Here is a 25,208-nt window from a genome sequence, read left to right on the forward strand (position 1 = left end):
AATGTTCATTCATTCATTCATTCTTCTTCTTCTTCTCTGGATAGTGCACACTGCATTATGATTTCAGAAAGTCCAGCTGTTGCACAGGATTTGTTCAGGACCAGGGATGGGCAGCTCCAGTCCTTAGGGGCTTGACTGGTGTCACACTTTTCCCCCAGCCCCGGCTAACACACCGGACTCTAATAATCAACTAATCATAAATAATCAACTAATCTTGATCTTCTGTTTAGAATGCAATTAGTTTAATCACCTGTTTTGCGAGGGATGTGGGAAAGGAGTGACACCACTCCAGTCCCTGAGGACTGGAACGGCCCATTCCTCTTCTAGACAGAAAATCCCACCTGAAAAAACAGGTAGTCAAATATGGCACTTATAAAGTTTACTATAGGGCAATTCCATGGTAAGAGAGTGGCATTGAGACTCAGATTTTTCACTTTAAAATGTGTCAAACAAAAACCAATGATTGCAAAGTTAAAGGCCCAGTGCAGTCAAAAACATATATATATATATATATTACACTATGAGGTTGGAATAATACTGAAATTGTGAAAATGATAATAAAGAGCTGTTTGAAACGACCGCCTGAAATTATAGCCTGTTTTGGTGTGATGGAGTTTTGGCAAGCCTGGTGAATTAGAATAGACCAATAAGAAAGAGAGTTCTAAACCACTCTGCCAATTACAGCTAGTTTTCAGTTGTCCTCTCCCCAGTCAGTCCACGCCCAAACAGTCCTAGCAAAATTCTTGCTTGATGAATTGCTCTTTGCTAAGAAGCTTTTTTTTGTTGTTGACCATTTTAATTTAAAACAATCACAGTAAGGTATGTAATTGTTATTCAGAAATGATTTGATATTGAGATTTTAAAAAATGGCTGCATTGGACATATAAACAAATCCTACTTTCCACTGAAAAGTATACAACACATATACTTGAATAACAGTGCAGATGCATTTTGGTAACAGAATGATGGCACGAAAGCTCACTGTTACTAAACTTTGCATCAGCATTGTTCTTCAAGTAAAGTTTTTTGTACAAATGTTCAGTGGAAATTGTTTAAAAGTTGTCCTTGTGCATAGATGTGGTTCGTTTAACTGCAATTATTGATTTTAGTTTGAAATACCATTTCAAAGTAAAGAATCTGAGTCTGTCACACTGTTGCCATGGAATTGCCCTATATCTACAGACGCGAATCGACCTTGAGTCCCTCCCCGCAGGCAGGTCTGTGAAATTCCTCCAGTTATGTCGTAAACAAAGGAAATACAGCTTGTTGAAGTTGTGACAGATACACGTTTGAAGTCGCACAGTACATGACTGTCTTTAGTGCCTTCCAGTAACACATGGTAATGTATTACTTTAGCTTACTATTTTAGAAAGTAGCCTACTTTAGCTAGCTAGTTGGACTGGACAACTATCTGCAGTGACGGGTGAACCAGAATCTGGGTTTACAGGAGACGTTCTCATAGATTCGGGTTCAAGTGGCGGGTAACGTTAACAGTTTGAGAAGGATCACTCTTTGTTAACTTTGTCGGCAACTCTTTCATTTCTATTTTACCTTAGTGTTAAATATGTCATTTTTTGGCTGAAGTGACGAGACTGCTGTTTATTTTAGAAACATGTCGCGATACCATCTGCTAAATATGTGTTTGCGACCAATACAATTCGATGTATTGTTGGTGCTTTCAAGACAACTGATAACTTCAACAACAAAAAAGGCCAATTACGTCAGTGATCTTTAGTTCGGAAAGTCGTAACTAGAAAGATGCCAGAGTTTCCCGACTTGGAATTCCGAGTTGGATGACAGTTCAAAATATTTTTCACAGTCGGAGCTCGTTTTTTCCGAATTCCCAGTTGTCTTTAATGCACTGAAGTCGAGATTTCCGAGTTCCCAGTTGTTCTAAAAGTGGCATCACGTAGCCTACAGGTAGTGGTGTTGGTCACTTTATTTACGTGTTGTGAACTGGAAGTTTCACATGCCGTGGGGTCTAGGCCTAATCATTAGTCCGAACAAATTTCTATTGGACAAATTCAGCTAGGTCCCTCTAGGTTTTGCAACAAAATCGGCGTAATGAATACGCTTCTGGTTTGATCACCTGTTAGAGGTCAAATAAGTAAACTTAATAGTCAGTGATTTTGGCATCTCTGTCTCATAGGGTGTGCTGGGCACTATGCCAGCCAGGATATTGTTGATTGATTTTTTACAGGAATGGGTTATCATTAAAGTTCACTAAAAAGGTTAGTCTACATCTTTAGAAAATGCATAGCAGAACCACATTTTTCATCCAGTCATTCCTTTTATGATAACCTGCAACACTGCTTTGCCATTGCATCACAATATTACATTGCAGACCTGTTAGACAATTGCACTACACCACGTTGGGATTGTAATATTTCTCACTATCCATGATGGTTAAACTGAGAAGTTGGCTCAACCAGGAAGTGACTTTCAATTGCCAGTTTTCTGACTGGGTAAACTTGAAAAACCTATGACCAGGTCGGATGTGCTGAAACCACTGACTGACACATGACCTGATAGGCAGGCCAGCGTTTGTTTGTACAGTCCCAAGAATGAAGATTAGATCACATATCAAGACAGGAAGCGGTTTAGTTACCACACATTGACCTAGTTACATATGTCATAGTGAAAAGTAATTGTCAAATGACAATATACCCATTCTGCACTTTTCAAACTTTGATGTATGAATTGGGGTGGTAGGAGGCAGAATAATGCTCTGTTACCACATCATATTTACACATTTATCCTGTTTCCACAATCCAGTAATTGTCTTACAAAAAAGTTTGCTTTGTGATTTTTTTTTTTTTCTTTCTCTTGCGAATGTTGGTTGGCTCCCTCTTGCTATTTTGTTGCGCTTCAACATCCAACCACTTGCCGATTAGGCTTAACCTAGTGAAGTGGTCAGAAGGGGTTGCAGACTGGTCATTCAGGTACTCTTCAATAACTTTACCTGTGGTCATAAGCTCCAGTATGACTTTGACCTGCTGGTGGACCAGCACACACAGGAGAAGTTGCTTTATTTTTCTAGGGCAAATGGCTCTTGTCATAATTCAAACAAAGGAAGTAGAGTAGTGAGACTGGCAGCACAGAGTCTGAGTGCTTCAGAGACAGCCCAGTAAGAGTTTTGCTCCGGAGATGAGTCACTTTCAGAGGCAGCCTGTTTGTAGGCAACCACAATTTTCTGTTGAACTTAGTGCATTGTTTTTTTTATTGTTTTTTTTTTACTTTAATGAGTGTCTGACTTTACACAGTTGTTGCTTCCTATATTGATTTAGTGTTGTCTATTTTAGTATCTAGCTTAATCAAATAATGTCATACATTGAAGGCCCTATGTTGCCTCCCTTCATTACTTCTGGTTTGATGCAACAACTTGGAAGATAAGTTAGCTAACTGTATGCAAAGTAGTACAGCAGGTTATTTCCCTAAGTTGACCATTGAAACAAGCCAATAGCTTACAGCAACATTTAGCTTAGACTGTTTGAAATTCAATTGTTATGGAGACTGCACAAGGCATATGCTACTCTGTTCTACTTCGCTCATTAGCCTACGTTGTAGGTCATAGACTCCTAGCTAAGACGGACAGTCTATTATTCTATTCAACAGAGGGTGTACCATTTGTCATTCATTGCATTGTAAATAGCCTATGTGTTTGAGTTGGCGACATGTCATCATGCCATGTGGATTGTTAGGAGTCCATTACATAAGATCTCAAGTCTTCAACCTCCGTGTCAAATATCATCTGATCCCGGTGGGTCGAGATGCATCCAGGATGATGAGATTCTCGGTCGAGATCATAAACTGAGTAGGTCAATTCATGATAGTCGTGTTGTCACGCGATTTAAAAGTTAGAGGATTACTGGTCCTGTGCAAAAGAAAAGTGTCAACTTCAGCGCTTTTAGAGTGCAATGCACAATACTTTTTTAATTTTTTTTTGTCAACAAAATAACCATCCAAAAATGTTGATGCGGAGCATCAGACATTTAGCTAGTTGGAGCATGAGGAGGAATAGGGAGCACATGTATTCCAGCTGCAGACAGTCTGAAGTGTGTGTACGTCTGAATTGGCGTGCATGTGTGGCGGTGCGCTCTCTGTTCTCTGCCTGCCCTGCAGTGACTCAGCCTGCAGCCTACAGGAGGAGGACAGCCCCTTTAAGGCAGTCTTCCATACCAGTGCACACAGGAGCCCATATAGATCTAACCGCCGAGTGGCTTTACCAGTCAATATTTCCATGCACGGCCCTTCCAGACAGGCCAAAGTACTCCTCCGGCTCTCAACTTGTCGCCGATCATCAAGCCATTCACTCGTACGTGCTGTGGTCACACTGTGTGCCGTACGAAGAGAACAGTAGTACTGTAGTCTTCTGTGGACGCACAACACACAGTCAACCTTGTTGGATTGAGAGTTCAACAGTCTCCTATGTTGATGCATTGCATGATACGGTGCTGTAAGAATTGTAGGATTCCGTACCATTTGAGGCTTTTTTTCTCCCGTGGACTGGATGCTTAATTCAGAAGAATGTCTCTTTCCTGTTAGCCTCTGATAGAGAACATGCTACTTCCCACTGATGGGGGAGGGAACTAAGTTCGAGCTTGGGGCTTCTGCCATCTGCTCTGTGAATTTACTTCATGGGTTTTTCGAAGATGGGCCTAATATCTAGTTACACACACTCTGTGCTCCTCTTTGACCCAGTAGTCCGCCTAAATTGGAGCTGTTTGTCTAAACTGTTTATGGTCACTTCTCTTTAGCACCTTTCTTTGTTGATGCGTTCAAAGTAGGCTAACTCTCTCCTTGTGAGTTTTGCGTCGCTCCTTCTAGGCTTGTTGTACTGTGTTTTTTTAGTTGGCTGCGTTATTAGACTACACGTCATTATATTGTAATAAGACCTAGGTTATCACAACAAAATGAACAACTTAAAATGCTATGTGAAGAAAGACCATAGTCTGACATGTCACGCTCCATCGTTCAGAGAGAGGGTTATTTTGAAGGGATCCATTTTACCTTTTCTATCTCTCGCTCAGAGCCTGGGCTTCATCGACTAATTAAAGAGGCGGTTGCTAAGAGATGACAAGCGGTGACATCGCTGCTGAGAGCCTCTGTGCTGCAGCCTGAACCTGTCTCTACTCTGGGTCTCTTTTCTCATCCCCTGTCTAGACCTGACTACACCTGACCCATGTGAAGGAGTAGGGGGAGAGGGAGCGAGAGGAGCCACACCACACACACGCCATGGCAGCTTTCACCAGTACCCCCAAAGGGAGATCCAGGAGTGCTCCTCGGCACAGAGACTGGGACCAGAGCCCGGCCGTGTGTGACTGGAAGGACTGTGAGGCTGGAGGCGGTGAGAGATCTACTGGACACAGCACCATGCTGGAGAAGACCCAGGACTTCTTCCAGATCTGTGACATCGAGGACAAAGGCTTCATCACTCACCGGGACATGCAGGTGAGATCACCTACTGTCTATGGGGCTCACTGAGTGCGACCAAACCGTCCCATGGGAGTTAATGACGTTTTTAGGTTACACCAGCATTATGCAAGTTCCCATCCTTAGTACTGTATATATGAGTTACCTAGTCATTATTTCAGAGTAACACATTTCAAATTGCTGACTTTTGATGTTGATTGACAGAGCAAGTTGTTGTAGTTGTTTTCTGAACTGTGTTTTGATCCTTCAGAGCAAGAATCAATCATGAGTTGTGGTGGGTTTGTTGGAGTTACATTCAGTAGCATTTGAGGCTTTTACCCCCGTGGACTGGATGCTTAATTCAGAAGAATGTCTCTTTCCTGTTAGCCTCTTTACCCTGAGAAACCAGTAAGAATTGGCCCAGCCTAGTACTAGCATAACTGTTTACTCTGATAGAGAACACATGATACTCTGTGGATGTATCCTAACCTATGCACCAGCTCCCATAGCTCATTGTTGTAATTTAGGCTTTTGTCAGGGCATCTGAATGACTGCTGTTGACAATAGCATACAGTGCCTTCGGAAAGTATTCAGACCCCTTGACCTTTTTCCAAATTTTGTTCTGTTACAGCCTTATCCTAAAATATATATATTTATTAAATCCTCAGCAATCTACACACAATACCCCATAATGACAAACCAAAAACAGGTTTTAGAAATTCCATTGATCATCCTTGAGATGTTCTTACAACTTGATTGGAGGCCACCTGTGATAAATTAAATTGATTGGACATGATTTGGAAAGACACACACCTGTCTACAGTGAGGGAAAAAAGTATTTGATCCCCTGCTGATTTTGTACGTTTGCCCACTGACAAAGAAATGATCAGTCTATAATTTTAATGTTAGGTTTATTTGAACAGTGAGAAACAGAATATCAACAAAAAAATCCTGAAAAACGCATGTCAAAAATGTTATAAATTGATTTGCATATTAATGAGGGAAATAAGTATTTGACCCCCTCTGAATCAGAAAGATTTCTGGCTCCCAGGTGTCTTTTATACAGGTAACGAGCTGAGATTAGGAGCACACTCTTAAAGGGAGTGCTCCTAATCTCAGCTTGTTACCTGTATAAAAGACACCTGTCCACAGAAGCAATCAATCAATCAGATTCCAAACTCTCCACCATGGCCAAGACCAAAGAGCTCTCCAAGGATGTCAGGGACAAGATTGTAGACCTACACAAGGCTGGAATGGGCTACAAGACCATCGCCAAGCAGCTTGGTGAGAAGGTGACAACAGTTGGTGCGATTATTCGCAAATGGAAGAAACACAAAAGAACTGTCAATCTCCCTTGGCCTGGGGCTCCATGCAAGATCTCACCTCGTGGAGTTGCAATGATCATGAGAACGGGGAGGAATCAGCCCAGAACTACACGGGAGGATCTTGTCAATGATCTCAAGGCAGCTGGGACCATAGTCACCAAGAAAACAATTGGTAACACACTACGCCGTGAAGGACTGAAATCCTGCAGTGCCAGCAAGGTCCCCCTGCTCAAGAAAGCACATATACATGCCCGTCTGAAGTTTGCCAATGAACATCTGAATGATTCAGAGGACAACTGGGTGAAAGTGTTGTGGTCAGATGAGACCAAAATGGAGCTCTTTGGCATCAACTCAACTCGCCGTGTTTGGAGGAGGAGGAATGCTGCCTATGACCCCAAGAACACCATCCCCACCGTCAAACATGGAGGTGGAAACATTATGCTTTGGGCGTGTTTTTCTGCTAAGGGGACAGGACAACTTCACCGCATCAAAGGGACGATGGATGGGGCCATGTACCGTCAATTCTTGGGTGAGAACCACCTTCCCTCAGCCAGGGCATTGAAAATGGGTCGTGGATGGGTATTCCAGCATGACAATGACCCAAAACACACGGCCAAGGCAACAAAGGAGTGGCTCAAGAAGAAGCACATTAAGGTCCTGGAGTGGCCTAGCCAGTCTCCAGACCTTAATCCCATAGAAAATCTGTGGAGGGAGCTGAAGATTCGAGTTGCCAAACGTCAGCCTCGAAACCTTAATGACTTGGAGAAGATCTGCAAAGAGGAGTGGGACAAAATCTGACCTCTGTGATTGCCAACAAGTGTTTTGCCACCAAGTACTAAGTCATGTTTTGCAGAGGGGTCAAATACTTATTTCCCTCATTAAAATGCAAATCATTTTATAACATTTTTGACATGCGTTTTTCTGGATCTTTTGTTATTATTCTGTCTCTCACTGTTCAAATAAACCTACCATTACAATTATACACTGATAATTTCTTTGTCAGTGGGCAAACGTACAAAATCAGCAGGTGATCAAATACTTTTTTCCCTCACTGTATGTAAGGTACCACAGTTGACAGTGCATGTCACAGCAAAAACCAAGCCATGAGGTCGGAGGAATTTTCCGTAGAGCTCACAGACTCATTGTGTCGAGGCACAGATCTGGGGCAGGGTAACAACACATTTCTGCAGCATTGAAGGTCCCCAAGAATACAGAGCCTTCCATCATTCTTAATTGGAAGAAGTTTGGAATCACCAAGACTCTTCCTAGAGCTGGCCACCTGGCCAAATCTGTGTCGAAGGGCCTTGGTCAGGGAGGTGACCAGGAACCCAATGGTCACTCTGACAGAGCTCCGGAGTCCCTCTGTGGAGATCGGAGAACCTTCCAGAAGGACAACCATCTCTGCAGTACTCCACAAATCAGGTCTTTATTGTGGAGTGGCCAGACAGAACCCAATCCTCAGTAAAAGGCACATGACAGCCCGCTTGGAGTTTTCCAAAAGGCACCTAAAGAGTCTCAGACCATGAGAAACAATATTATCTGGTCTGATGAAACCAAGATTGAACTCTTTGGCCTGGATGCAAAGTGTCATGTCTGGAGGAAACCTGGCACCATCCCTACGGTGAAGCATGGTGGTGGCAGCATCATGCTGTGGGGATGTTTTTCAGTGGCAGGGACTGGGAGACATGATAGAGGGAAAGATGAACGGAGCAAAGTACAGAGATCCTTGAAAACCTGCTCCAAAGCTCTCAGGACCTCAGACTGGGGCGAAGGTTCACCTTCCAACAGAACAACGACCGTAAGCACACAGCCAAGAAAACACAGTAGTGGCTTCGGGACAGGTCTCTGAATGTCCTTGAGTGGCCCAGCCAGAGCCCGAACTTGAACATCTCTGGACAGATCTGAAAATGGCTGTGCAGCGACGCTACCCATCCAACCTGACCGAGCTTGAGCGGATCTGCAGAGAAGAATGCGAGAAACTCCCCAGATACAGGTGTGCCGAGCTTGTGGCGTTATACCCAAGAAGACTCGAGGCTGTAATCTCTGCCAAAGGTGATTCAACAAAGTACTGAGTAAAGGGTCTGAATACTTATGTAAATGTGAAGAAAAAAAATGTATAAATATATATAAATTTGCAAAAAATTCTGAACCTGTTTTTGCTTTGTTAATATGGGGAATTATATGTAGATTGATACAAATCAATATTAGAATAAGGCTATAATGTAACAAAATGTGGAAAAAGGGAAGTAGTGTGAATACTTTCCGAAGGCACTGTACATTTGGCTAAATAATGCCAAACCTAATAACTGCAACAAATCCTCCATAGACCCTTTGTTAGATTTGGAGACGACAATCTGGTCATTTCACAAGGTTGTATGTGGAGGACAGGGGCTGCGTTTGCTCCATAGAATTAAATGGAACACTTTTTATATCTCTGGTGTGCTCATTAGAGATGATTCTGAGGATGTAGCCTGTATCTATCTTATTCAGGAGAGCATGTGAAAGAGTGACAGGAACCCACAACACATACGGGCAGCAAAGAGCCACACAGAGCCCTGCTTTGTCACACAGCAACTTCATTTGCGTTACTGTGCAGATCCAAATGCTTCTTACATATTCATCGATGGGCAGAGTATTCCTTTGATCGAGCACTTGTGAGCCCACACCGTGACGAGAGTCTCAATAGAATAGATCCCTTTGATCCAATGTTTATGGAAATATACAAAACATGCCCCTATACCCGCTCCCCGTGTTCGTTTCTGAGTTGTGAAAGTAATGAAATCAGCCCCCCAAAACATTTTGGGGAATAACGTCAGTGCATAACTGTGTGCACTCCTGTATAATACATTACAATTGTCTTCGTGAATATGTGTTATGCAACTGAAATGCATTTCTGCTTGTCTATCCTTATATGACCTGAGTAGATGGAACAGAAAATGTATTTCTCTGCCATATGCAAGTTGGTTTTAGATTTAGTCGGGTATTTACTATGCCTGATTAGGCTTACCTTGTTTATCCATAAGGGCAAAGTGGATAAATAAGTAATTTAGCAAAGTTCTGAACCCATCAAAAAAAAAATGGAACATTTCATGAATGTTTTCTAGTGACTGCCAGCATTAACCCTGTATGTGCGCGTGTCGTTTTCTGCTGATTGCACAAACAGCCTTACGATGTTTCTCACACCGTGACCAAGAGGGTGGCAATGGTGTCTCCGGCTGTGATCTCTGTCTGCTGACATAAGGGATGTGTTCAGCCCAGATAAGAGTTTAACAAGGAGTTCCTACCACAAATTTCACAAGTGGTTTCGGTGTAAACATAGACATGCCCAGCTCACAGAGGTGAGGCAGCGCTTGGCTTTTCTGCATCGTTGTGGTCTTTACTGCATATTGTCAGCGTTTCAGAGTCTGTTTGCTTTCACACACTGCTTGGCCTTGGCGTGTAAATGGCGGTTTGGGCGTTTTTTGACTTTGGGCAGAATGTTCATTTCTATAATGTTTTGCCTTCAATCTGAACGAATGAATGTCTCAAGTTTATTAATATAGACGTTTTATGGAGCAGCCTGTCCTAGTTGTTAACGGTTCCTTTGTCATGAACTCGCGTTACGTCGGTTGTGTGAATGCAAATGATACACCATCCTACACTTTATGAACAGGAAGAACATCTGCTCTCCTGTACATGACCGTCTCTTCTGATGCTGATGATACTGTTGAGTGTGTTCCCAGGTGTTTGTGCTTGGCTGGCAGCTGTTGTACCGTACTGTATTGTTGGCACAGGAGGCTTCTGAGGGATAATGGCTCGTAATAATGTCTGGAATTGAGTGAATGGAGTTGCATGGAAGCCGTGTGTTTTTTTGAGTTTGATACAATTCCATTTATTCCGTTACTATGAGCATGTTGTCCCCCAATTACGGTGTCTGTTTAACATAAAGACTTGAGTCCTTCAGGTCCCCAGTTGTGTCCATGGCACCTGATTTGTGTTGTGTGTCCTGCTCCGCAGAGGCTCCATGGACAACTGCCCCTCAGTGCAGAGGAGCTGGAGAATGTCTTCGACACCCTGGATTCTGACGGCAACGGATACCTCACCCTGCAGGAGTTCTCCTCAGGGTTCAGTACGTTGACTATGTCCTGTTCTCACTTTCTACTGTCCAATGTATGTTGATGTGCTGTGATGTAGTTTGATTTGCTGCATCTTCCCTTTCCACATAATAACGTTAACTGTGCTAGTGCACTGTGCAAGCAGAGTATGCAGCTCTGAGTAGGTACAGATACATAGAAAGAGAGGGAGTAAAGGGTATTATAAATAATCTCCTGGACTCTTTATTTCTCCAGGTGAGTTCCTGTTTGGCCGAAGGATCTCTGTAACAGAAGGGATGGGGGATGCCTGCCCCATTTCCAAGGAAGCCAACCAGGGCCCCCCAGACTCCCTTTACCAGACCCAGTGGGAGGAGAGGCTGATGGGCAGCGAGGACGAGGAAGAGAGGCACTTCTGCATGCTCATGGAGAGCTTGGGCGCCAGCAACGTCTTTGAGGAGTGAGTGTTTGTTTTTGTCTATGACGTCCATACTATGTGAGTCTTTGTCCAACCCTAAATAATGCCCTCAAATGACCAGTCTATTCCTTTAGAAAGATTAGATTGATTGAAGTCAGCTGTGCAAAACAAAAAGCACTAAGTTGCCGTTCCATAGTAGTGCTAGCCATTCTGTTTCAATCTGCTTGCTTTGATATTTCTCAAATTCTATAAGCTTAACAAACAAGCATAAAGTCTACAGACATGTTTAAGTAGAAAACAGATGAAATACCTGAGGTCACTGTCGTCTACCCCAAAAAAACTCACATAGGAAAAGTTAGTCTAAATTGAGTTGGGTTATTTAACCTTGAACAAATCATTATAGTCACTGACATTCATGTCTGTGGATGTATTCCAGACATTGGTTGGTGCTGGTACCAGTGCTTTTGCCTTTCTCCTCCAGGCATTCAGAGGAGAGAAACGAGAGAGCCGGGCCTCGTTTAATGCATGTCTAGACTCACCTTCAGCAAACAAATGTGGCTCAATAAAAGTAAACGGTAGTAGGTGAGAATGTCAACTTGATAAGTACATCCTATTGACTGTCTGCAAACCTGGGTTAGAACCAGAACGCAATGCTAACAATTTACATCAACCTCCGCTGTGTTTTCCTGAAGTTGACACGGCATGTAACTCTACTGTGAGGATTGGAAAGTTTCCATATTTGTTTAGGAGTCTTCCAGAGGCCTGCTAGTCTTATCAATTAGTCCAAATTTCAATGAACAGAGATCCATCAAACATGCATTGTATGAGATCATTTTCTCAATTGGTCTTTCCACATATTGCCCTGCCAAAATATTACATAAATAAGTTATTCCAGTTGTTATCTGAACACTGACATGAAGACCATGGCACAGACAAAGATTGTGTTTAAACTGTTGTGTCAAAATAGCACTATTTTCTACTAACAGGAAATGGGATTTCCTAGGCTAAGATCATCTTGACCAAATGTCAATTTTGCACAAATATGTCAGCACGGCTGCAGGCAGCCCACAGCTACCCACTGCCTGCCTGCCTACATTGTCCTAATTGTTCACATTGACCCAAAGGTTCAACTTGAAGTACTTCTTTTATTTTCTTCCCCCCACCAAGAAGTACCTCAGTACAGTTGTTCTACACAGAAACCTGAGTACAGACTGTATTCCATGTCTTGTCATTGAAACTAATCTTTGTTCTGACCCCCTTCCCATCAGCCCTGGTGAGGTGCGTAGTCTGTGGGCCCAGCTGAGAAGAGATGAGCCGCATCTCCTGTCCAACTTTGAGGAGTTCCTGGCCAGGGTCACCTTCCAGATCAAAGAGGCTAACCAGGAGAAGAGGGAGATGGAGAGCGCCCTTAAAAGGTAGAAATATCGCCATTCATCAGGTATTGGTACCCATGTAGAATTTGGCCAATTAGTAGCTCACTGTAGCCTGGTCCCAGATCTGTTTGTGCTGTCTTGCCAACTCAAATAGTCATTGGCTAGACAACACAAACAAATCTGCGACCAGGCTAGCTCAATGTTCCTTTACAGATAACCTCTGCCCGAGTAACAAAGGGCAAAGTAGCTTACTGTATATGCTTGCTACGATATGAATGTCATTTAAACCTTTTTTGCATTAGGGCATCTATAGAATGATCGTCCCCAGTTATGTTTTTTTCTGGGGGGTTTTTCCCTTAAAAAAAATGTTTATTACTAAAAGTATAGCTTTTTCTGACTGACAGATTTGTAGTCCTTAGTTAGCCTGGGAGAAGTGTTTAAGTTTTACAGTGTGGGTGAAAGAAACGTTTACTCCACCATTGGGATGTGGCTAACCTCCCAGCTCCAAAGCAATATTAAGTGCTTGTCAATGTGCTCCCAAAACTCTCACTTTCTCCAAATTGTGACAGACAATGTTCATGGCAATTTTACAAGGAATACTACTTGACAATCTCTACCTGCTTGTTTATTATGTCATGTTTCAACTGAGCACAGCGTAGCTTTTGTACCATAGTGGTGCATTATCACACAGTTTCCCATAGCTGAAAAGCAACCTGTTTTTGAGGCTGTTTCTAAGTGAAAGGAATGCAGATGTTGGAGGAGGCTGCTATGGTTGGGTTTTATGACAGGTGGCTCACACCGCAGCTGTTTCGAAACTCGTGAACATCTTTCTTGCTGTAGAGACGCAGGGATTAGATTTTTTTTTCAAGCTGACCGGAGTGGTCAGGCCTTTAATGGTTAAGTAATTATAGTTATCCTTTTTGATTTTCAGATGTGAACTACACTGATAATAAGTGGTACTTATCTGAAACTGTTATTTGTTGCTGTGCCTGTTCAGAATGGGTCATGCTAGCTTACAGTTGACCTACTGTATGATTTTGAAATGGCAGACTGAAAGCTTAACTAAACATTTGATAACGCTTGAGCAGTCCATTTTCTTATGTGCTGCCAAAGCTAATGGAAAAAGCTTTATTAGCATTAACAAGACCCCCCCCCCCACCCAACTTTTTTTTTTTTTTTATAAAATAATTCTACATCCGAACAGAAAAGCAGCAACACATGACGACGAGATCCAGCGCTTATATGAAGAAATGGAGCAGCAAATCAAAAATGAGAAGGACAGGATCCTCCTGCAGGTAAAGGAAGAGATCTCCCACTGCATACGCCTTGTTAGTAACCTCAGTTTTTGGGAAGATCCTCTTGCTCTCTCGTTCTCCCTCCCGCTCTCTCTCTCTCCCCCCTGCAGGACTCTGAACGCTTCCTGTCTAGGAGCCAGGACCTAGAGCATCAGCTCTCCAGTAAGGAGCGGGAGCTGGAGCAGATCTTCCAGAAACAGAGGCGGGTGAGTCAGGACACGAATGATGAGTCCTTGACGGACGATCACAGGCACTGATGGGTAGATTTGCACTGTACAGAACTTATTATTTTTCATTCAATCTAATTTTGGTGACCGAATTGTCACCAGTTATTATTAGTAGACTCTAAGAGCTGTTGCTGAGTGTCTGTCTGCAGCGTATTCTTTAATGGAAACTAAGTGATGATCATGTGTAACCGTGACACTCTCACAAACAGAACTCCACTGACGCTTTTAAGACTAATTAGTCCATTGGAAATTAGTCTCATTTTTTATTTTATGGGGGGGGGGGGTGGAGATTAGCTTTAATATTGCAGATTGTGGCTTCCATCAATGTAATTGTCTGCATAATTTCCAAAATGTATTATTTTCCCGTACCTCCCCTAACTGGAGTAAACTAATGGGCAACAATTAGTCTTACTCGTACTTCTTCATTTACATTACAAAGGGGAATAAGGCCTGAGTTCCTACTGTACCCAAGTCACCAAGGCTTTCTCTCAGAGGTACCTGAGCGCCTCTAATTATTATGTCTGTAATTCACATTCCATGTTCCTCTCTGCCGACCATGTTAATAGAATGGCGGAACATTGACTTTAATGGGAATGTCTGTTCTAGAGATTCTACTTCTATGCTGCCAACACAGTCTCTGTAAAGGAGGCATCCAGACGCTATGCTGGCTAGCCTCATCGCAGTGTCGCTCAATTATTTAAAAAAAATTTGTTTTAGATCCCATGTTGGAGCACTTTGGCTTATATATGTAGAACGGTGATAGTAGTGTTTGAGGCTACAGTCAGACCACAGCCTTATGTGTGTCCTCACACAGCCCCTGGATTAAATGGCTGTTTGTGGATCAGACCACAACCTTGTGTGTGTCCTCACACAGCCCCTGGATTTAATGGATGTGTGTGGGTCAGACCACAGCCTTGTGTGTGTCCTCACACAGCCCCTGGATTTAATGGATGTGTGTGGGTCAGACCACAGCCTTGTGTGTGTCCTCACACAGCCCCTGGATTTAATGGATGTGTGTGGGTCAGACCACAGCCTTGTGTGTGTCCTCACACAGCCCCTGGATTTAATGGATGTGTGTGGGTCAGACCAGGCCGGCAGATATCACTCGTTTCATCTTTTCCATTCATCAATGCTCGGTGTATCGTCGCAATCACACAATAGACACTGATTTGCTAAGGCTGATCAGACTATGATTGTTACTGCATAGTAGTGTCTGGGAAATTGTGTTTTTAAAGCTGTATATGACCAGATGAAAGTGCATTTTGTAGGGCGTCTGCTTTTGGCTGTGGTGTTTTTGTGTGTTGTCTGCCCGTCTCCTCTGTGACCGTGGCCCCTCTCCCCTGTGTCCCCTCCCCCAGTTGGAGTGTCAGTGTCGGGAGCTGCACAGCGAGCAGCACGTGACCAAGGTGGAGAATGTGAAGCTGAAGCAGACCAATGAGGATCTGGCCCAAGAGCTGGAGCACACCAGTCAGGAGCTGATCCTGGCACAGGAGCAGCTGGGCCTTCTGCAGGAGCAGTCGTCACGCCTGCAAAAGGAGAGGGAGAGGTAAGTCTGCTTCTTTGTGGCTGGCTGTCTGGTTGGCTAGCTGACTGTCTGGGATCCTGATTGGGTCTCCTTGTGAGTCCACAGTACACGAATATGTGGATTTGTTTTCCAACACAGGGAAATGTACCAGGTCACAGAGGGATTGCAGAGAGAGCGAGCAAGCCTGCTGAAACAACTTGACCTGCTGAGGTAGAAGTGGAGACCGACAGACACACACTAGGAGAGAGGCAATGGGTTATATCAGTCCAGGGGCCACTGTTCTCCAAATCAATGAGCAAATAGTATACTGTACAATAGGGTACAATGTTATATTCACTACAAACCAAGGCCACGCATCCATCGAGCAGATAGCAAAGCATATAGCATTGACCTTAGGCAAACTCCTCGAAGCGGTTTCCCACTTGTTCTTACAAAATGTTTTTATTTTTTGCAATGAACCCATTCCTTGTTATATTGTCTCCAGGGAAATGAACAAACACTTACGAGATGAACGAGATACGAGGACATATCAAGTAAGTATTCGCATGCATTTTTCATTGTCCATTTGTGAAATCCCATGTCTGTCTGATCTGTTTGATAGATCCTATCCTAAAAACTTGATTCCTGGAAAAAGCATTGAACCTAGAAAACATTTTTTTATCAAATCCAATTGCAATCAAACTGTAGCTTTAAATTTGTTGTTTTGCAGAAACTGAGGAATACTGTTGAAAATCCTGCTTGGAACCCGAGGCCTGGATCAAATACTCTGAATCCCTTTGACAAAAAGGCCTTTAAATGGTACACCATTTGCTCTGAAATGCTTTTAATACAAATTGAGTGAATACTGTCTGATTCAGTCGTGGAGGCCTTCATTTATACTAACGTTCAATTCACCTACAATACACACTTCAGTATGACTGACTGTTGCTTGAGTAGTTATTAATGGTGAATGATTCATATTTTCTAAGTAGATGGCATTACACAAAGTAGAACAAAGCACATGACACAGAATTCAATAGGGCTGCAGTTGTAACTCAGTGCAGAACATGTCCGTACTGTATTTACATTGTTCTGAATATGCAAATGCTTATATAAATATGCGAGTCAATTCACATTCTACAGCCATACCATTATGTTCCAAAAAAAAAGCAATTGTCAGCCAATTCACATTTGTCCCTCCAATTACCATCTCATCCCTGTCTCTCCAGTGAGGAAGAGGTAGGGCTCCACCACTCTAAGAAGAAGAGCCCGGGGGGAGTGAATGGCTACAGCCTGGAGGATGTGGTAGACTCCAAATCCACCCACAGACCCCTACAGAGGATCATCTCCATAGAGGAGGACCACCTACCCCAGCTCTTGCAGGACGACTACCATGTCCAGCTCTGTGAGTGGAGCGAGGAGGCAGAGGAAGAAGGGGAGGAGGAAGAGCACATAGAGCTGCAGATGAACTCAATATATCCTCCTAGTTCTCTTCCGACTAGGGAGCAGCAGCCAGCTGACACCAGAGAGTCGGAGACGCCTACGTCCCCCAGGGGCCAGCCTGTCGGCAAGGAGACCGTGGTGAACGTAAGACTTGTATGCTCACAGACGAGGTTGATTGGTCATAATGTTGGACAGGCTTTGTTTTTGTCTCTGATCAATAGACAATGAGAAGGTATCAGTTGGCCTAGTAACCTTCCCTTTAATAGAACCTTGCCTTCCTCTTCAGGCCTTCTGGGTTGTTTATAGGTCAGTGTGTTTTTGTTGGTTCTCCTGACCCAGTATAGAGGGGTGAAGGTGGATGTACAGCACAATGTGTTCTCCTGTCTGAGCAGACCTGAGATGGGAGAACAGCGGTCACAGGGTTGGGTTTCTCACTTTGAGTGACTTGACCCCACAGTTACCCTGGCAACAGGTTTAGCTACTTGTGTGTGTTGAATGAATGTTTCAGGAAGTTTACATGATTTAATGTCATCTAGGAACTTACTCTATATACAGTGCATTTGGAAAGTATTCAGACCCCTTGACTTTTTCCACATTTTGTTAAGGTACAGCCTTATTCTAAAATGTATTAAATTGTTTTTTTTCCCCCCTCAATCTACACACAATACCCCATAATGACAAAGCAAAAACGGGTTTTTAGAAGTTTTTGCTAAACTTAAATCACATTTACATAAGTATTCAGACCCTTTACTCAGTACTTTGTTGAAGCACCATTGGCAGTGATTACAGCCTAGAGTCTTCTTGGGTGTGACGCTACAAGCTTGGCACACCTGTATTTGGGGAGTTTCTCCCATTCTCTGCAGATCCTCTCAAGCTCCCGAAGCCACTGCTGCGTTGTGTGCTTAGGGTCGTTGTTCTGTTGGAAGGTGAACCTTTGCCCCAGTCTGAGGTCTTGAGTGCTCTGGAGCAGGTTTTCATCAAGGATCTCTGTACTTTGCTCTGTTCATCTTTCCCGCGATCCTGACTGGGCTCCCAGTCCCTGGCACTGAAAAACCTTACCACAGCATGATGCTGCCACCATGCTTCACTGTAGGGATGATGCCAGGTTTCTTCCAGACGTGACGTTTGGCATTCAGGCAAAAGCGTTCAATCGTGGGTTTATCAGACCAGAGAATTTAGTTTCTCATGGTCTGACAGTCCTTTAGATGCCATTCGGCAAACGCCAAGTGGGCTGTCATGTGCCTTTTACTGAGGAGTGGCTTCCGTCTGGCAACTCTACCATAAAGACCTGATTGGTGGAGTGCTGCAGAGATGGTTGTGCTTCAGGAAGGTTCTCCCATCTCCACAGAGGAACTCTGGAGCTCTGTCAGAGTGACCATTGGGTTCTTGGTCACCTCCCTGACCAAAGGCCCTTCTCCCCTAATTGCAAAGTTTGGCTGGGTGGCCAGCTCTAGGAAGAGCCTTGGCAGTTCCAAACTTCCATTTAAGAATGTGTTCAATGCTGCAGACGTTTTTTTTATACCCTTCCCCAGATCTATGCCTCAACACAATCCTGTCTCGGAGCTCTACGGACAATTTCTTCGACCTCATGGCTTTGTTTTTGCTCTGACATGCACTGTCAACTGTGGGACCTTATATAGACAGGTACGTGCCTTTCCAAATCATGTCCAATCAATTGAATTTACCACAGGTGGACTCCAATGAAGTTGTAGAAACATCTCAAGGATGATCAAAGGAAACATGATGCACCTGAGCTCAATTTTGAATCTCATAGCAAAGGATCTGAATACTTATGTAAATAAGATATTTCTGCTTTTTAAATTTTTTTAATACATTTCCAAACCTGTTTTTGCTTTGTTGTTATGTGGTATTATGTGTAGATTGAGGAAAAACATTAATTGAATACATTTTAGAATAAGGCTGTAATGTATATGTCTGAATACATTACAAATGCAGTTTCAAGAACTTTACAACTTGATGGTTTTATAGGATAGTAGTTGTGTTGTGGACTTAGAATTAGGGGGTATATGCTGCATTCAAAATATGCTGAAATATGTTGCTCAAATATTTAGTGCATCAGCTAGGGCCATGTCATCGTTTTAGTATACCCTCTCTCAGCATATATTGAATTGGATAGTCGCAATCTGAAATATCTTGGTTATTACTTGAGGAAACGTTAACTTAAGCACAAAAGGGAGTTTGGCAAAATGCAATGAAACTTTTCTCTCTGCTTTATCTCTCTGTGTTGTTTCCAGGAGGGTGCAGCGCCACCCCCGGACCGCCTGTTTAAGATCGTGCTGATAGGGAACTCTAGCGTGGGGAAGACCTCCCTCCTCATGAGGTTCTGTGACGACTGCTTCTACCCAGGCACCTCTGCCACCGTGGGTGAGTAGTGGCTGGCCCCTCCAGGGTTCCTTTTCTATAGCACAGCAGGGTTTTCATTAGGCACCAACGGAACAAAGCGGACTGAAACCCGGGAGGAATTACCTGGACTTAAGAATAAGAATCTCTAGTTTTTGTTTTATGTTGCAAACTGTTTTGATACTGTGTGTCCTAATCAACATGACCCAGGGCAGAGCTGAGCCCATAGACATGTGGCTGGCTGACCTCACCCTCCCTCTCACACCTCACACTGGCTTTACTCAGTAAGCTCTTTTAAATGGATAAAGTAATCCTTCTAACCCCCCCCTTAAAAGATTTAGATGCACTTTTGTAAAGTGGTTGTTCCACTGGATATTATAAGGTGAATGCACCAATTTGTAAGTCGCTCTGGATAAGAACGTCTGCTAAATGACTTAAATGTAAATGTAAAATGCCGATTGCTTACACTGTGGAAAGCCGACTGTTGTGTTGATCTTGCACTACATAGGCAACAGCCTAAGCGGATAAACCATATTGTGTTACTGTTGTATTGACTGACTTGCATTCACACAGACCATAACTGGATACTTCCAATTGGCCTTTCTGTTATACAGTAGGTTAATGTTACACACCCAAACCTAGTTTGTTCTTTGACTGACTGCAAGCATACTGAATTATTCTGAATCCTAGTACGAACGGCTCCAGAACTCTAATCTCCTCTCTATTTAGACCCTGTTTGGAAGCACACACAAATGATTTGATTCTGAAAATAGTCTTTTTTTTTTTTTTTTAGGAGCGAGTCAGATGGATTTTGAATTGTGTGGTCCCTCTAGAACAATGGGCAATATACTCTCATTGACAAAAAAACATGTTTCTCTTTTTCTATTTGAGCACAGGGGACAAATATTGTTGATTGCAACCATCGATGGGAGTAACATTTCAAAAACTCAGAGAAGGACATATCCTTTTGAAGTTCCTTGTTCTACCAGATTTTGCCCGGAAATCAATTGTTGGTTCCTTTCATCATTTTTTTAACCTTTTCTATCTACTACAAACCCAGCACTTCTAAAAAGAATACGGACAGAAAATTGCAAGGAAAAAATATTATTGGAAGGCAAAATATTGTAAATTACTGAGGTGACTTAAATCAGAGGAGTATTATCTTGTCCATCCTGCATCAACAGGCATAGACTACAGTGTGAAAACGATAACGGTGGACAACAGCCAGGTGGCGCTGCAGATGTGGGATACAGCAGGACAGGAGAGGTGGGAACTTGACTATATTACGTGAATTTACACACATTCAACTTTTTACCTCAGCAACTTTTGTTTTGCTACATGCAGTTATGCTGTATGGCACATTGCTAATGTCAGTGAAGTGAAATATTACTGCAGTGCTTAAATGTCTTTCTTTTTTTTTAGTATTTTCAGTGTTTTCTAATGAGACCATGTTGACACTTGAAAATAGTATCTAATGAGACATTTTTAGTATGAGATCAAATTCCATACTTATTTTGTTGTGCTTGAGGATAAAGTACAAATGGGGGAGTTCTCAGTTTTCCTTCTCCATCCCTTCAGGTATCGCAGCATCACCAAGCAGTTCTTCCGCAAGGCTGACGGTGTGGTAGTCATGTATGACATCACTGATGAGCAGAGCTTCACTGCGGTGAGACCGTGGCTGACCAGTGTACAGGTAAGACAAGCCCAAACACTTCACTGCTCACCTCTGAAATAGCAGGCCTACACATACAAGCTCAGAGAAATGTAGATAATACGGAGAGCCTCCTCCTGCTCAATAGCACATTCAATGTAGGCTTACAGAACATTTTATATACAATATCAGATCAAATGCGCTACCGTAAATTCCGGACTATAAGCAGCAACTTTTTTCCCAGGCTTTGAACCTCGCGGCTTAAACAATGACGCGGCTAATATATGGATTTTTCCCGCTTTCAATTTTTTTGCTCAGTTTTTTGGCGGCATGAAGCTTTCATTAGACCAATGAAATTGCCGAACAGGTTACGGTCAAACAACTTTTGTTTACTGTTTAGATTAAATCAAGCGCTCTCAAACTTCCCATCATTCTGATTACGGTAGTCATTTTGTCACCCTCATCATGGCAAAAAGACAGAGAAATGCATATGATGCAGCTTTCAAGTTGAAGGCGATTGATCTGGCTGTTGGAAAAGGAAATAGAGCTGCTGCACGGGAGTTTGGTCTTAATGAGTCGATGATAAGACGTTGGAAACAGCAGCGTGAGGAATTGACTCAAGACAACTAAAGCTTACTGCTAATTTTGTATTTTTGGTTACAAGCCGTGTTTCGTTAAAGCCTATTTATTTTTGTTACAAGCCGTGTTTCGTTAAAGCCTGTGTAAAGTTCATTTGTTTCAATGTACCGGTAGGCACCTGCGGCTTATAGACATGTGCAGCTTATTTATGTTCAAAATAATATATATTTTTTAATTCAGTGGGTGCGGCTTATATTCAGGTGCGCTTAATAGTCCGGAAATTACGGTAATTATTGTAATTCTTACTGGATATTTGTAAAGCGGCACGATACAAGTTACCATTCGTTATCGTTACGGATTGTGTGTCATGTACTACCGTTATGCAACATGTAGTGAATATAGATTTGTCCGTGACCTTGCTCAGTGTAGCACTGATGTTAAAAACCTACGACGCTGAATGCTGCCCACCCACTGGGTATCTGAAAGAGACCGCTGAGGTTCCAGCCCTAATGGAGTGCATCAGTGCCCATCTCCGTCTCTCTTCACAGGAGGGGGCCGGCGAGGATATTCCCATCATGCTGCTGGGAAACAAAACGGACAAGGAGAACGAGCGGGAGGTTCAGACGAGAGTAGGCGAGAAATTGGCCAAGGTCTGTCTATCAGCAATTCCCTGGGGCGTTGTCTTCAACCCACAGGCTTCTCAGTGCCCACAGCCACAAAGTAGTGGGCCATCTTCTCACTGAATAAGTAAAAGCAACAAAATTTGTTTTTTGTTTTTTTTAAGAGATATATGTGTGTGTGTGTGTGTGTGTGTGTGTGTGTGTGTGTGTGGGGGCCTTAAAGGTCTAGGAGTTGTTTTTCGACTTCTATCATCCCTCTATAATTTTGTATATTCCATTTTTTTCCCCCCATTGGGTCTGTAGTTTCTATGGTGATAGATAATTGCTAAGTGCCTTAGATCAGTCGACCTGCTCTTATTCTTCATTTTCCTCCGATGGCCATTAGTCCAGACAATGATTACCTTTAATGTTACTAAACAGGCCTGAGTAGGAGGCTGTGTGGAAGAGGAGAGCATGATCGACCCTACTACAGCCAGTTCCAATCAGAGCACTGTACTGTACATCCCATTGACTTCCCTGTTTTTCATCTGCTAATGACAGTTATCAAATCTCCTTTGCAGGACTGCCAGTTGATTTTCTATGAGTGCAGTGCTTGCTCTGGACAAAACGTTGTAGACTCTCTGGTACATTTGGCAAGGTGAGTTAAGTTAAGCGCTGTGTGGGATTCTACCCAGCGTTTTAACAGAGGACATAAGTCTTACTACTTCCACATTTACTATTGTCTTAACACGACTGTTTGTCATTTTGATTTTGGCCATTAGCAAGGCTATACGAAGGGAAAGCAAGCTTAACACTGTCAGGCCACAAAATAGAATCACTGTCTGCTTGGGCTTCATCCAAGCTAGGCTTTATGTGTTTTGCAATGAAATCTGACAACTCACTTGAGGCCAAATGTGTCAGTGTGTCTGGAGGTACAAAAAAACTCTGTGTTGATATTGACAAGTACAGGGAAAGAAAGGAAAACAATGACCAACCTTATCATTCCTAAATATACACTTAACACACATGATAAACAACTTTATCCTAGCAGTTGATGCTCCCAACTTCAATAATAGTATTGGAATCTAATATTGGGTGATTTCTTTAGTCAAGTCTATTGCACTGTAATTTATGTTGGGATCTCACTCTCAATAATAAACAGTTAACCTACAGTATGTGACTTTGGCTCATTTCTGAGTAAAATCTCTTCTGTGTCCCCTAGAATTCTGAAAGAGCAGGAGGACCGAGAGAAAGAGAAGACGGTCCAACTGGTAAACAGCTCTTCACAGAAGAAGAGGTCCTGCTGCTAGCAACAAGAAGGCTACTAGCTAGCTTCTATCTTCTCAACACACAAGGTGATGGTGAACTCACCTAATTAAATATACAGTAGATTCTGACTAGAGTTCCTTAAGAACTCAAAGATCTACAGCACAATACCTCTCACTGTCACCCAGTCCACCTACGGTGGGAACACCCGTTTCTTGAATCTGTGTTTTTTTTTTTTTAAACGCCTCTTTGAGGGGGAAAAAAATAAATAAAATTGTCTTAGCATTTCACACGATGAAAGGGCCAGGGTAGGTGCTGACACTGCCATACATGGATAATGACATTTTTTAAAAGACAGTCTTGCACTACAATAATAACATATAGATTTTCCTAATAAAAACGTATTTTTAATGAAAATTAATTTTCAACTAGCTAAGTCAAAACCAGTAACTATACTACTTTTATATTTAATTCAGTACAGTTTACACTGTCTGACAAATGTACTGAAAAAATAAAAGTAAACCTTGTTTATAGTTAGGTTTCGTGAAATCTGAATTTCGTTCAGGACCAATTTAACATTTTCCAGTAGTAGAGAAGGGTTATAACATTTGTCAGATTTGGACTTTATCTCAGATCAATCTGATGAATAGATTAGCTTATCCCTCAAATGTAATAAGGTTTACTGTGTTGTGTATGTAATGTTGGGATGATTTACCAGAAGTCAACTACAGATGTGGGATCCTAATTTGACCAGTATTGTCGCAGCAAAATAATCCTGCAGCAACAAGATTTGAACGTTTAGTCCATTAACTTTTCTGCCGATGTAATGTTGCTAGATCGGGATTAGGCTACGTGAAAAGTGCAATACTGTTAATATGTGTTAGTGTGAGTTTTTAGTGAAATCTATGTAAATTCTGGGGCACAGAAATTCTCAGCAACAGCAGTGATCAAGTGAAGATCCTACATCTGTATGTGTCTAGAAAGTCTAATTGGCAGCTTCTCCTTTTACACAAATGTTTGTGGAAGGTAGTAAAGCTCTGACATACTATACCTCTCTCAAAGCGTTTGCATATAAACCGTCACCACTATTTGGCTTTTTTTTATGTAATTGGCACAGTGTTATTTCTATGAAGGAGTTCTGTTGTACTGTAGTTGTTTGCTTAGTTTTGCCAAGAGATTTGCCTTCTCTTAGAAGTATTTGTTTGTGGGCGCACTAAAACATTTCTCCTAATAATTCCATAAAAATATATATTGTGCCAAGTATCCTTGAACAAATGTTCCATTTTAAATCTAACACATTGCAATGTATGCCATCACTGCACCTGTAAAGTACTTCAGATACCGATAGATGCGTATGAGACACTGGAGGTACCATTAGATACGTACTGTATGTGTATGTTCTGTGATGTTGAAGGATACTGAGAAATCGTCATTTGGAGCCCTCCGGTATAGAGAGTATTCCTTGTGTATGTGACAGTGTGCCATAGCACCAGGACTACTCTAAATGAACCAATTCAGTTGCATTTGTGCCACGCTACTGGGCGTGTGTTCTTGCACAATAATGTATGTGAAAATGTAAATATGAAAAATGTTGTATGGTTTCTCTGAATAATAAACATATTGTATATTTCAGTGATCTTTTAAATTAAAACACCACTTCCTTGAAGTAGCAAAGTGGATGCAAT

General features: G+C 42.4%; 1 protein-coding gene across 3 annotated transcripts; it reads left to right on the forward strand.

Annotated features, from left to right (window-relative positions):
• The first annotated feature begins 701 nt into the window (after positions 1 to 701).
• Positions 702 to 25,155, forward strand: cracr2aa (calcium release activated channel regulator 2Aa). 3 transcript variants are annotated; one of them, XM_014147927.3, is made up of 18 exons: positions 702 to 819; positions 5,164 to 5,451; positions 10,734 to 10,845; positions 11,066 to 11,267; positions 12,494 to 12,640; positions 13,803 to 13,893; positions 14,004 to 14,099; positions 15,479 to 15,666; positions 15,784 to 15,855; positions 16,130 to 16,178; positions 16,355 to 16,443; positions 16,854 to 17,211; positions 19,323 to 19,452; positions 20,613 to 20,694; positions 21,007 to 21,121; positions 22,207 to 22,308; positions 22,839 to 22,915; positions 23,480 to 25,155. In XM_014147927.3, the coding sequence occupies exons 2-18, from the start codon at positions 5,236 to 5,238 to the stop codon at positions 23,565 to 23,567; spliced, it is 2,214 nt and encodes a 737-aa protein (XP_014003402.2). In that variant the 5' UTR covers positions 702 to 819; positions 5,164 to 5,235; the 3' UTR covers positions 23,568 to 25,155. The 3 variants fall into 3 exon arrangements, 2 of the variants coding, with proteins under 2 accessions (XP_014003402.2, XP_014003401.2); XR_006759682.2 differs by lacking the exon at positions 702 to 819 and adding an exon at positions 1,167 to 1,339 and having other exon boundaries at positions 22,207 to 22,405; XM_014147926.3 differs by lacking the exon at positions 702 to 819 and adding an exon at positions 1,167 to 1,339.
• Positions 25,156 to 25,208: the final 53 nt, after the last annotated feature.

Source organism: Salmo salar, chromosome 16 (genome assembly GCF_965601325.2).
Source record: "Salmo salar chromosome 16, fSalSal1, whole genome shotgun sequence".
In the NCBI taxonomy this organism is placed as follows: domain Eukaryota; kingdom Metazoa; phylum Chordata; class Actinopteri; order Salmoniformes; family Salmonidae; genus Salmo; species Salmo salar.

What these genes read in the sequence shown, in the direction of transcription:
- cracr2aa (XM_014147927.3), top strand. Translation starts at nt 5,236, where the DNA reads ATGGCAGCTTTCACCAGTACCCCCAAAGGGAGATCCAGGAGTGCTCCT. An exon ending in GGAGTTCTCCTCAGGGTTCA is followed by an intron (nt 10,846 to 11,065) that starts GTACGTTGACTA and finishes TTATTTCTCCAG; the next exon opens with GTGAGTTCCTGTTTGGCCGA. An exon ending in ATGGAGAGCGCCCTTAAAAG is followed by an intron (nt 12,641 to 13,802) that starts GTAGAAATATCG and finishes ACATCCGAACAG; the next exon opens with AAAAGCAGCAACACATGACG.